At 46.5% G+C, this 13,442-nt stretch overlaps 1 protein-coding gene across 1 annotated transcript; it reads left to right on the top strand.

Annotated features, from left to right (window-relative positions):
- Positions 1 to 1,829: 1,829 nt before the first annotated feature.
- NUDT2 (nudix hydrolase 2) lies at positions 1,830 to 12,614 on the top strand. The gene is made up of 3 exons (XM_052645185.1): positions 1,830 to 1,925; positions 9,762 to 9,895; positions 12,014 to 12,614. The coding sequence occupies exons 2-3, from the start codon at positions 9,769 to 9,771 to the stop codon at positions 12,328 to 12,330; spliced, it is 444 nt and encodes a 147-aa protein (XP_052501145.1). The 5' UTR covers positions 1,830 to 1,925; positions 9,762 to 9,768; the 3' UTR covers positions 12,331 to 12,614.
- The last annotated feature ends 828 nt before the right edge of the window (positions 12,615 to 13,442 follow it).

Genomic DNA, 13,442 nt, shown 5'->3' on the forward strand with positions numbered 1-13,442 from the left:
AGTGGTATGTGGGTAGTACATTACTGTACTATGCTAAGAAAAATGTAATATTTATATAAAGGCCTTGATACAGTGCTTTTCTCATGGTAAATGCTCAATAATGGTAGCTATTACCTCTAGCTGTATGGTCTTTGGAAGGCTGAGTGCATGATATCTACCTGGCAACAACTGCTTGACTAAATTGATAATAGAGCCACAGGACTTCTAATCTAATTTAACCTTTTGATTTTCCAGATGGAAAAAGAGAAATCTAAAAGAGCTAAATGACCTGAAAAGCCAGCCATAGCGAGTGAGTTAGAACCAAGACCAAACCCTGAATCCCCAGTCGGGTTTCCATTACATGTCACAGGTCTGTGGCTTAGCTATAGGGTTTTATTCAAACTGTCATAGGAAAGTAGTTAAGAACAGAGCTGCTATACCTAACTTTTTTCAATCTTTTTATTAAAGTCAGCATTGAGCTATGATTTTTATATAAGAATCAGCAAAGCATAATGGCAACATATAGTCTTATGAGTTAAAAACGAAACAACAGTCTTGGTAATGCAATTCTATCAGGGACACCTGATAAATGGAAAGGCTACCAGAGCAGCTGTTATATGTGCTGAAGGAGACTAAACGCAGAATACAAATACAAAAGAGAAAAGGATTTAAATAAAACGTTTTCCAGAACACACTGAAAATGTGACAATAGCTGTGGGTCACTAAGAAACTGACATTATGTCTCTTGGCATACAGCAACAACAGAATGGTTTGTTTTAAGCAACACTAACACAAAGTTCAATAAGAAACACTGGGAGACCAAGACTAAAAGCCACGAGGTAGGAAGAGTTCCAGTAAGCAACCAAAACGTTCTCCATTTCACAGAGTGGAAAGATTAACCGTGAACTTTCAGGTCTTTGTGCATTAAGAGATTAGAATACCCTCCTCCTAGTTGTATAAAAACTAAAAAATAATCTCTGTATGGGAGGAAAAACGGGGCAGAGCATACAGAGAAATCCAATCTATTTGTGGAATCTAAATTCAACTCAACAAATATTTCCTGAAAAATCTACTATGTGTGAAATATGTAAGATGCTTGCCTTGACTCAGAGACTTCAGAATTAGATGGGAGAAGGGAGAAGAACGGGGTTCACGGAAGTACACAAATAACCCAAAGCAGAACAGAAGCGCTCTGAGAGAGTTTCCAGTCAGGGCTGAGTTCAAAAGCAAGACCCCGAGACTCAGAAAAGGTTTCACAGGAGAAGTGGGGAAGAAGGGTAGGCGAGTGGGTGAATGGCCGACAGGGAGAGGTCAACTCCCGGTTTCCTTTACAACTGCCCGCCTCTTCACGCGCTCGGCGGGCGCCCTGCTCACCCTCTCCGGCGAGGGCAGGCACTAAGGCTCTCGACCAGGCCAACCCGCCTTGATTCTCTTCCGCCATTTCTCACCTAGGAGGCTTCCAAATTCCTCCTCGGTCAACTTTGTCTGAAGACTGAAGATAACGCTGAGAGGAGAAAGCCCCAAAGAGGGCGACTGGAGCCCTCTCTGCTCACAAGCTGGAGCCTGCGGCCAGGCCTCATCCCCATGGCAACGCCGCCAAGCGCCGGTTCGAACGCCCGCGCCGACGCCCGCGCTCCGGCAGTCCCACACAGTCCACCAATGAGCATCGAGGGAACTCGTGGACGTGAACCGCCTTCTCTTCTAGAAGGCCAATCAGAAACCCGATTAAACAGTGGGCGTAACTCTCAATTTCCGTCGTTCAACCAATCGTTCCACTGAAATGAAAATCTCGCGATGTTCTAAGTGAGAGAAACGCACTTTTGAGGCGGGTTCAGGATCCTTCCGCCCCGAGCTGTTGGTCTTCCAAAGCGCAACCCAGCTCTTGGGATTGGTCGACGGACTGCCAGTCTTGCCCAAGGTCCGCCTTTTGCCTTCTTCTACTTGGGGTGAGTAGCCTTACAGAGGGATTACTGGGTTTAGTTCTCCGTGGAGAAACTGAGTCTCGGAGCAATGAGAGTCTGCAGCTGACTAACCTCCGGTAGCTGTAGGGTCAGGAGTGGACTTGCCCTTCTCCAGCTGGCTGTGGGGCGCGAGCAGGCCAGACTCCAGCCGCTGCAGAGAGAAGGGAGGGACCCTCTGGGGGCCCCGCGAGCCTTGTTTGTCCCGAGACGAGTGGTGATTGGGAAGGTCGTCGGAAACCCAGAGTACTGGGTGTGGGGCCCAGCGATCCGAGCGCCATACCTTCCCTTCCTTGGGCCTCAGTTTTAACTTTGTTATTACTATTTAAACCCTGCCTACTTTCCAAGAGAGGTTTTATATTTACTAATTGCTTCCTTTATTGAATGGATACTATCGTGACAGTTACAACAGAAGTAAAGAAAGTCACAGGAGAGTCCTACTACCTAAAAACTTTTTTTCTTGTGGCCTAGTTTGGACCTTATGTATCTATTATATCTCTTAAGGGGGGAAATATATGAATGACATTAAATAAGTTGAATGCAGTCAAGTAGCCAAATGTAGCTGGTGTAGAGTCCAGGATGGGCAGATCTGCTTTTGAGTCTCTACCCAGACTCATCTCTGAGCTGTAATTTTCTTTTTCCTCTTCTGAAAACGGGGAGTAATGCCTCATGGGGTTGTTGTGAAAATTAAGTGAAATAATGAAGGTAAAGCACTTGGCAAAATGCCTGACAAGTAGTAACTCTTCCAAAAGTGGTAGCTATTATCTTCATACTAGAAATAAGAAAATATATTAGCCAGTGGAACCAGTAGATGTACTGTAATTGGCCAATTTAGTTCAAAACTTGTTAGTTAAATAATAATTAAGGAAACAATCCATTCTTCAAAAGAGCGAAATTTCTTCCTAGTCGCTATATTAAAACATCTTGTGGGTCTGTGAGGGATGTATGTACATGGTGTGATGAACAGTGTGTTCGCTGACAGTTTTGTAGAAAATATGAAAAGCCATTTTTTAATTCAACTTAATGAAAGCTAAGAGCATGCCATTAAAACATAACAGAGAAGCTTTCTGATGACATTTTATACAGGGGTTAAGTATGACATATATCTAGTACTTCTGATATGTCAGACCCTACGTATACATTATTTATTTTAAACTCTACAACAACTGTTAATAGTAGGTTGGTATTTCCTTATTTGGAAAATGAGCCCTAGAGAAGTGTGTTGCTCAAAATAACATGCTGTTGAATTAGGGAGCTAAGTCTTTCTCACTGCAAAGCCAGCCATGCATTTCTGTGTTGTGCGTTCTGTTTTTGATTGAGAAAACATGAAAATACTTGGAATACAGGCAGTCTTTACCGTCTGAGCCGCCAGGGAAGCCTCCCAGGTGATGCTGGTGGTAAAGAACCCTCCTGCCAATGCAGGAGACATAAGAGAAGGGGGTTCAATCCCTGGACTGGGAAGATCCCCTGGAGGAGGAAATAACAATCCACTCCAGTATTCTTGCCTGGAGAATCTCATGGACAGAGGAGCCAGGAGAGCTATAGCCCATGGGGTCACAAAGAGTCAGACACGACTGAAGTGACTTAGCAAGCAAGCAAACTCCTAGTCATCCTTTAAAACCCTTATGGAGTACCGCATGACCTAAAGATAATCATTCCTTCTTTGCTGTCTTTACATCTCACACATACCTTTGTGATGCACAAAACACATCTAGTGACTTGTCTGTTTAAATATCTTCCACTTTCACTAGTATTCAGCTTCTTATCTATTCTTCAGTCCTGTCACACTGCTTGTCGAATGGAACACACTCAAGAGACATTAGATGAGAGAATAAATCCTTTCAGGCTCTAGTATTAGAATTCCTCATGTTTGCTTTCCAGAATTGTACAGCAGATGGCACTAATAGGCCACTTAACAGTTCTTCACCAGAAATGACTTTTGTCCCAACCTTGTCTGACTTTGACTTCATCCTTGAAGCCAGTATTCATGTCATTACAGGTGAAATCTCCCATTTCCTCCCTCAGCCAAACAGCAAAGATAGCAAGATGACTCAGCAGCTTAGTCGCTGAAACAGTGGCAGATGTCCAGGTAAAGGTGAGGCTGAGGGAACATTTTCTTTGTCTCAACTCACCAGTTTATGGTAGTTGGGGGCTTTTTCTTTTCTTTCTTTTATAGTTTTATCTTTTTGTTGATGTTGCTTTATTCAAGGATGGGAGCCTTATTTCTGTTCACTTCTTCGAAAGGGAAGAAGGGACTAGGAGAATTGGAGAAGAGACCGTTATGATGTGGGATGTGAAGAGAAGCTGAGCAGTCACATAGCTAGCTGCTTGTAGGTAGGCAGAGCTGACCTTCCTCCTCATAGTGGAGTGGCCTGGGCAAATTTCCTGGACACTAGTGCCCCAAGTTAGTTACTTGTGTGCTTGTCCAAGGTTGGCATCAAGCATGTCCCCAGTACTTGGTGCTTGAGAACCCTCAGGCTACACTGGGTATGGTTTTGAACGTGTGGTTATAGGCTCCAGCTTCCCAGAAAAGGAAAAAAGCAGAGGCATAGAAACCTTTATCAGAGAGACAAAGTTTTGGGGCATCAGACTATACCCCTCCAGGGTTGTCTTTGGGCAACAGGATCTTCATCTATGTCAGCCTCCAACTAAAACGTCTATGAATAGGATTCCAGTTAGACATTTTTAAAATCCTCCATATGAATGTAGATCAAAGTGTGGGAATTTGGGGGCTGGAAGCGATTTAATAAATCATTTTCGTATCCTCTCTCAGGGCCACTTGTGCCCTAAGCCCTGCTCTTTCGTGGTAAGCAAAGTTGTATAATGGAAAAAATACAAACTTTGGAGTTAGACTTGGTTTCCCTGGTATCTCTGATGGTCAAGATTCTGCCTGCAATGCAAGAGACGCAAGTTAGATCCCTGAGTTGGGAAGATCCCCTGGAGAAGGGAATGGGTACCCACTCCAGTATTCTTGCCTGGAGAATTCTGTGGACAGAGGAGCATGGAGGGCTACAGTCCATGAGGTTACAAAGAGTCAGATACCACTGAATGACTAATACTTTCACTTTTCACTTTTACTTAGATTCAAATCTCAGCATTCACAGACCAGTTATGTGTTTGGGGAAGTATTTTAAACATTTTGAACCTGAATTTCCTTATCTTAAACTGGAGGTAACAATGCTTATTGTGAAGAGTTGTCTTGAGCATTATAAAAGATAAAAAACCTTGCATGGGGTAGATTCTTAATTGATAACATGGTGGGATGAAATACCGTTTCTGCTAGAGGGATTTTAGACTAGGAGGAACAGGTTGCAGGAGGATTTGGAGAGCTCTTTCTAAAGGTACATTTGTGACGGCTCCTGTGGTTGAGCTGTGCTTGCAATAGCACTCTGATTAATTTGATGAAAATATTGGACCACAACACATCAGTGTAGACATTTATCTGTGAATTATTTTTTGGCACCTAAGTCCTCAACCTCCTAGGTGGTGAGGGAATTGTATCTACAGAGAAAGCCAAGAGCACTTTTCCTGAGCTTCTGGAACCTTCTGATGACATTGAAGGGGGTTTGTTCAGGTTTTTTTAAACCACCTAAGGCACTTTGCCACTTTGCTGAAGTGTGAATTGCCTGCTGTCAGCCTGGAGTTCTCACCTCCGCAATCTGGCTGCAGGCATATTTGCATATTAGATGGTGTGTTCTTTAACCCCCTGAGGTTTGAATCCACTCAGAGTTTGTGTGCTGGAGTGAGTGTATATATGTGTATCTGTGAGAGAGAGAGAGGAAGAAAGAAATTTGGATACTTTAAAACCCCAGGACAGTTTCAGCTCCATGGTCTCCAGAAAAACAGAAAACCTCCAACAATAGCTCCATTGACTTTTATGTAAATGGCACTCTTCAGGAAAACACTGGGCTATTTCCCAAAGTCCCAGAATATAACCTGAGCGTTTGTTTGAGTGGGAGGTGGGGAGACAGTTCTGTTGAGTCAATGAACATCTGTTGAGAGCTGCTGTGCTGGGTCGCAGGAGATAGCTCACAGTCTGGCTCTTATCTGCCAGAGGTACAGAGATTTACCATACTAGGTGTGCATGCTTGTGATGGCTTTGTAGCTAAGCTGGAACTGAGTTTCCCAGGGGTCCCTTCCTGGATAGTTCCAGGTTAGGGCTGACCTCAGGAGAATTTTGTGCAAGATTTGGAAGGCTGAAGTGAAGTAGCAGCCAGTCCACTGTGAAGGACAGAGCAGGATCCTGGGCATGATTGCAGGACATACCTCTGGACACTCTGGTCTGCTGGCTCACTTTAGGGTGCAGGACAGCACCCAGGCCCGCAGCTCCCCAACTCCTGCTGCATCGCCTCCTTCAGCTGTTTGAGTCCTGGGTTGGGTGTACACTCAGCTCTGTGGCAAGGGCACCAGCTTCTCCTGCAAGTCATCCAAGTCAATGAGCTTGGAGACAGTGGACAGAAGTCGATTTGTTCTCACAGGTTCCAGTTTTCCTTGTTGTCTTCCACTTCACAGTCAGCTTTCCTTTCCAGCTGCTGGCATCACCAGCTTACAGAGATTTCAGGCCTAACACCAGATGTGGAGGTGACAGAGATACATGGGTTTCTCCATCAACTTCCTGATTGGACAAGGTCTATTCCCTACCCTGAATTCTTATAGTATTCTGTTTCTCTTATCAAACATGACAGTAGTAGATTATTCAGGCCATGTAAAAGGCCAAGAAGATGGAGGGATTAGAAGCCAGAAGGTGACTGGATGCATGGATGCATGGATGGGGAAGGAAGGAGAAATTGTAGAGTTCAGCTGGCTCAAGCCATGATTGGAGGGTGAGCAGGAATTCTGCCTTTCTGTCCTCTCTGGGTACAGAGCACAGGTAGAAAGTGAACATCTGTCTGATCCTGGCTCTTGATCCTAGCTCTTCTGGTCTGGCTGTTAGCTGTGGTCACTGCTGAATACAGGTATCTACTGAGATACAGTTTTGCTAGGGTGCACCCTTATCACTAACCTAAGCCTCCTCCCCATAGGACAGTACTGGCCTGCTGCCCTCTCCCCAGTGGTGCCACATGGCCACTGCAGGCTTGTCTCTCTTGGCCCCCATGGAGGCATCTTTGTTTCCTCATGCAGTGTTGGTGACAGCAGTGGTGTGAAAGAATGCCCAGGGGCTTCCTGTCCTAGGCAGGGCGCTGTGCCCTCTAGCCTTGGATGCCTAAGCTTGTCCCAACATCCATCTCATGGGACTCTGCTCGAACCAGGGGCAAGGTACCCTGCACCTGTAACTTGCTGATGCTTTCTGATCATCACGATAGGAAGGCCTGGGATCAGGTACCTATTCTTACCTAAACCTGTAGCCAGTAATTTGAAATCTTTCTTCACTAGTTCTTTGGTGACAAGGTTCTTTCTGGCTTCCAGAATAAAGTCTTCAGCATGTATTTATTCCCTGGGAGACCAGGGAACAGAATACCACATTTAATAAAAGCCCTGATACCGGTTTATGTATGAATTTTAAACTCAGAAGGATCCACACTTTACATACTGTTATGAGCCACTCTTTTTCCACTTAGTGTGTCTGAAAATCTTTTTACAAGCAGCACATTTGTCTCTACCTCATTTTTTAAAAAACACATTTTAATTCTTATTTATTTTGGCTGCACTGGGTCTTCATTGTGGTGCAGGGGTTCTCTTGTTAAGGGGCACAGACTCCATAGAGCTCAGACCTGGTGGTCATGGCACATGGACTTGGTTGCCCCACAGCACATGGGATCTTAGTTCCCCAACCAGGGATTGAACCCTGCATTGGAAGGCAGATTCTTAACCACTGGACTGCCAGGGAAGCTCATCCTGATTGAGCAGCATCAAGGGGGCCATGGAGATCATCAACTCCTATTCCAGCCACTCCTCTCAGCATCAGTTGTGCCACCTAGGGGCACCAGCTTCTTCTCTGGCCCTGGAATCCTGCAGATGAGGCCCTGCAGCTCAGGCCTTTCCCTGCCTGGGCCAGTCTCTCAGACCTCAACTGCACTTTAGACCCCTGGTTTTCTTTCAGTTCTGCCCTCTCACCTGGGAATCTTTGTCCATGTTGTTCCCTCCACCTGGAACACACTTTCCTCCTTCCCTTTGTCAGTTTACCTTTTATGCATCCTTTACTTCTCTGCTCAAATACCTTTCTTTCAGGAAGCATTCCTTATTGCTTCTTGGCCTTTTGGCTAGGATCAAGTGTAAGAAGCATACCTTGATCTCTCAGGCAAGGTCAAGTTTCCAATCATACATTTTCCCTTTGGAACACAGACCTTATTGACAAATGTTTTTAAATTTGCTTAACTATTTGTTTAAAGTCTTCCTCTCCTACTAGACTATAAACTATATTCTATATTCATGTGAGGGCAAAGGCCAGGCACAGTACTTGGTACATAGTAGGTGCTCCATAAATATTTGCTGCATGAACAAATGCCACAAGTTTTTCTTTAGCAGAGCCTTATTGAAAAGATCTTCCATGTTTTTTGTTTTTTGGTGTGTGTGTGTTTTTGGCTGCATGCATGGCATGCAGGATCTTAGTTCCACACCCCCTGTAGTGGAATCTCAGAGTCTTAAAGGCTGGACCACCAGGGAAGTCCCTCCTGTCTTTTGTTGTTGACATTTTTTCCTGCAGTGGAAAGAAGACTAAAAAAGTCTGTTATTGTATAGCTGATTATAAAGTTAATGTTCTCTGTAAATTTCCAAATAATACAGATATATATGGAGCAGAAAATGAAAGTTTCCCCATAATCTCATCCTCAAGAAAACAGTATTAATGATGTGTATCCTCTTCCAGACATTTTTCTGTGCATATTGAAGTCTCCTGAGTGCTTATTAATCAGCAGGCACTGTTCTAAACCATTTGACAAAGTTAAGTCATGTAATCTTCACAGCAACCCTTTATAGCAGAGCAATCATTATCCTGTCTTACAGCTGAGGAAACTGAGCCTTAGGAGCTCATCACATGGTGAATGAGTGGCAGAGCCCGAACTTGAACCCAGCCTCCAGGTTCATACTCTTGACCACTCTGCTGGTTCGCCTCTGATGGGATGGGAAGGAGACTTTCTACCATGGGTGCTCCTTTATATTTTGAATTTTGGACCATGTGAATGTATCACATTCCAAAACATAAAAGACTGAAAAAAATCAGTAACAAATAAATGTTTAGAACACTAAACCACCATTCCTAAGTGACCCTTCTAAGCCATCAGAAACCACATTGTTTCCCAGAGAATGCTAATCAATACTCTGTGATGGCCTATATGGGAAAGAATCTAAAATGGAGTGGGTATATGTATAATGATTCATTCTGCTGTACAGCAGAAACTAACCAACATTGTAAATCAGCTATACCCCAAAATAAATAAACGATAGAAGTTAAAAAATACAAAGAAACCATACTTTGGGGTCTCTTTGCTCCAGAGTCTCAAGCTGGAGGCTGAGGGAAATGGGATTGTGGATTTGATGATGACATTGTACTGCATCTCTCCCATTCACAGCATCTCTCCAATTTTGGTGAGTTTGCATCTGAGGATCTCCCATCTCTACATACACACATGGGCCCTGCTCCAGCAGGGAGACCCGGAAGAGTTGGGACAGACCCACACTACCAGCTAGAAGCCAGGGCCTGCAGTTAGACACAAAGGCCTGTCTGACTCCTGGCTTCCCCGCATTGGTCCTCAGCATGTAGGTGACGAGGTCACTGTTAGCTGGTCTGTGTGACTCCCCGGCGCCAGAGTGCTGCCCCCCTCTAGCCTCCTCAGTATGGATCTTCCTATTTTGTGTAATTTGGCACATCTTTTGTTACGCCTTCAGGTAGACCATGGCCCTGAGAGCATGTGGCTTGATCATCTTCCGAAGACGCCTCATCCCCAAGGTGGACAACATTGCCATTGAGTTTCTCCTGCTACAGGCATCAGATGGCATTCATCACTGGACTCCTCCCAAAGGTGAGAGGCCAGGGGGTGGGCTGTGGGGAAATGCCAAGCGCTGTTCAGAAATCCACGCTGCCAGGCACCCTACAACACTTGCTTCCCAGTGATTGTGTAGCAGGAGGTGGGTGTGTGAGGAGAAACTCTTGGCCCTTTCTGCATACAAGGTCTACAAGGCCAGGCCAGAGAAGAACCGAAATAGAACTCTGTGACTGAATACCAGGTTTTCTTGTATTGGTCACCAGAGCGTCAGCCTCTCCAGTGAATGGTGGGGAAGAAGAGGCACTGGGCTGGCAGCTGGGGACCCTGGGGCCAGGTCATTACCGGGCTATACGTTAAAAGTGAACAGCCCCCAGACAGAAGGGAGCACAGACTTTAAGGGAAAGTGGGGTCGGGGAGAGGTGAACAAGGCTCCTCCAGGGTTGGAGGAGGGCTTCCGTGATAGCTCAGATGGTAAAGAATCTGCCTGCAGTTTGAGAGACCTGGGTTCGAACCCTGGGTTGGGAAAATCCCCTGAAGAAGGAAATGACTACCCACTCTAGTATTCTTGCCTGGAGAATTCCATAGACAGAGAAGCCTGGCAGGCTATATAGTCCATGGGGTCATAAAGAGTCAGATGCGACTGAGCGACTAACATCTTAGGGTTGGAGAACAAGGAAGTGGGAACAGGAAAAACAATTGGCACATTTGAGTTCCACTGAGGAGAAACAAAGTGGAAAAAAAAAAAAAGAGATGTCACCAATACTATGAATAGGAATATTCACACTTGCCTCCTGATCACCTGAGTCACACTGCATGGTGCCTCTCGATGAAAGATTTCAAAGGATATCATTGAATTTCCCTGCCTTAGGCGAGAGAGAAGTTACCGTCTTAGCACTGATGGGCAGAATGCTAAATAGATGCTGTTGGGTGGGGTGTGCTCAGAGGTTCGCACACAGTTCTGAGGGAAGGTTAGGCATCCCGAATCAGTGTCACCTCTCTGCCCACCAGCATCCCTCCCACCTGCCTCCCCCGATGCAGTACCTGTCTGGCTTTGTGTCCACGGCTATATGAGGTGCTTCCAGAGAAAATCCCCCAACAGCCAGGGACAGAAATGGAATTTTAAGTCCAGACTCCTGGTTGCTTTCTGTGGGAGCTATGCAGCAGCAGCTGACTGGAGCGCTGCTCTGGGGACCCCTGGGAAGGAGGAGACTAGGATGTAGCCCTGTCTTTGAGCTAAGAAGAGAACAGCTAAGAATTCCTGCTTCCCATGAGCTCCCGAACCAGGAGGCCCCCAACAACTTGTTGAAACCATGTGTTGATCGAGGCTGCCAGACCCCTCCCAGGCCTTCTTGGCCCCCCTGGGCAAGCTGAGAATTTGCAGGGAGGGCCTTGAGGCAAAGCCGAGGGCTGCTTCCAGTCTGCAGAGCTTCAAGTTCTCTTACAACAGTTTCTTGGCAGTTGTCTGCTTGAGTTTGGGCCTTGCCAACAAATTTTCTTAGAACTGGCTCTCGGCTTGTCTTTAGTCTAAGTTCCCATCAGGATTTTCCCTATGAAACTAGAATCTGGCCTTACTCAGAAAGATGAAAACAATTTGGAAGAGCCTTGATAGCTACTTGGAAACAGCTGCCGATGCCTTGGTATAGGGTTTAGAGCCTGTCCATTGGCCCTGGGACTTCAGGCACCAACTGTAGACAATATTAAGTCCTCACTGTGGGCTATAAGCGAAGAACTCCCTCTTCAGCCAGCTCCCACCTGGCAAGAAAGGACCACCCTTCCTTGGGAAAGTCACGTTAAGGTCTCCCAGGGAAGGGTCTCCCTGAGAACATGGGATGAAGAGAGCTCCAGAGAAAAATAGAGCAGAGGTCTGGGGGAGGCCGATTTCCACATCGAGGAGCAGCATTCTAGACCAGACTTGCCAAATATCTGGTTTGTTTCACTCTCTGTAGTGAAGATGGGGTCGGGAAGGGGCTTGCCCAGACACCACAGAGCCAGACCCTACCTGCCCTGTACCCTTTTCCCTGCCAGTTTAGGATATTGCCAAAGCCTAGCAACACCTAGAAAAGTCACCAGAGACCCCAGCTTTAAATCATCTGACCTGGAAAATCTAGCTTTGTTGATGATTATATTCGCTTCCTCTTCTTTTTTTCTCACCAGGCCATGTGGAACCAGGAGAAAGTGACTTGGAAACAGCCCTTCGGGAGACCCAGGAGGAAGCAGGCATAGAAGCAGGCCAGCTGACCATCATTGAGGGCTTCAGAAGGGAGCTCAGTTACGTGGCTAGAGAGAAGCCTAAAATCGTCATCTACTGGCTGGCGGAGGTAAAGGACTGCGATGTGGAGGTCCGCCTCTCCCACGAGCACCAGGCCTACCGCTGGCTGGAGCTGGAGGATGCCTGCCAGTTGGCTCAGTTTGAGGAGATGAAGGCAGCACTCCAAGAAGGACACCAGTTTCTCTGTTCCACAGCGACCTGAACTGACCAGAGTCGGGTCTTTTGCCTCAGTAGGATCCTTCAGGGCCTTCTGAGATGAACTGCCTTCACTTCATTTCACTTCCTTGGTCTTTGGCTCATTATAGCAGAGAGCAGAGAGGCTAGTAAAATCAGCTGAGGACTCTCAGAGGAGAGCAAGCAAGAATCTCTGCTAGGTGGAAAAGAAGGGAAAGGAGGAGTTTAAAAAAAAAAAAAAAAAGCCCAGGTCCAGTGAGTGCCTCCTTATACTTTATGAATAAACTTCAAGCAGCTTCTCTCTCCCTCTAACCTGCTGTATTTATTTCATGGGACTCTTGCCCTGGGCGTGGAGGGGCGGTGGAGAAAACTAGAGTGGATCAGAGCTCCAACCTTAGCCGGAGGGAACCTTGGGTCCAACCACTGTGCCCCAGAGAAGCTGAGGGAGGGAGTCAGAATCAGGGAGACCCAACATGACCAGGGTAGCTCTTCTGTCCCTGAACCTCCAAGCACTCTTACCCACCCCACTGACATGCCTCAGAATGGACATACAAGTGAGTGGGACTGGAGCGTAGGAATTGGGTCTACCCGCCATATCCACAGATGCCGAGGACCCACACTGGGACTCGAACATCTGTGGAGTTTGGTATCCATAGTGGGTCCCCCAGTTCTCCACAGATAATGGAGTACGATTGTACTCACTAATGTATCTTTTCCTGGCACCAGGGACACATGTTGCAGGTGCTCAGTAAGTATTTCCTAAAATAGAGACCCAGAGAACATTGGAACAGATCCCCGGTCACACCAGGGACAGGAGGGTCAGGGAGCCCTGGGCCACCAGGTCAATGACACACACACTCCAGCCTCCCGGCCCAGTCCTGACTCCCACAGTCAGTGTGGTGTCAGTGTGACTGAGGTCACTGGCGAGGAGCAGGCATGAGCCTGGGGCCTCTGCTGGGCCACCTGCAGCCCTGCCATTCCCCTGTGCCGTCCTCGCCTACTGCGGCCTTCACCTTTAGCAGGCCTTGCTCATTGCCATTCCTCTCTTCCTACCTACTCCCTTTCTCCACAATTCTGTTGGAAGATCCAGAGGTGCAAGAGTTAGGCCCTGGCCCTCTTTTCCCTTGCTACTAGGGCTCA

The sequence above is a fragment of the Budorcas taxicolor genome, chromosome 8 (genome assembly GCF_023091745.1).
Source record: "Budorcas taxicolor isolate Tak-1 chromosome 8, Takin1.1, whole genome shotgun sequence".
NCBI classification, from domain to species: domain Eukaryota; kingdom Metazoa; phylum Chordata; class Mammalia; order Artiodactyla; family Bovidae; genus Budorcas; species Budorcas taxicolor.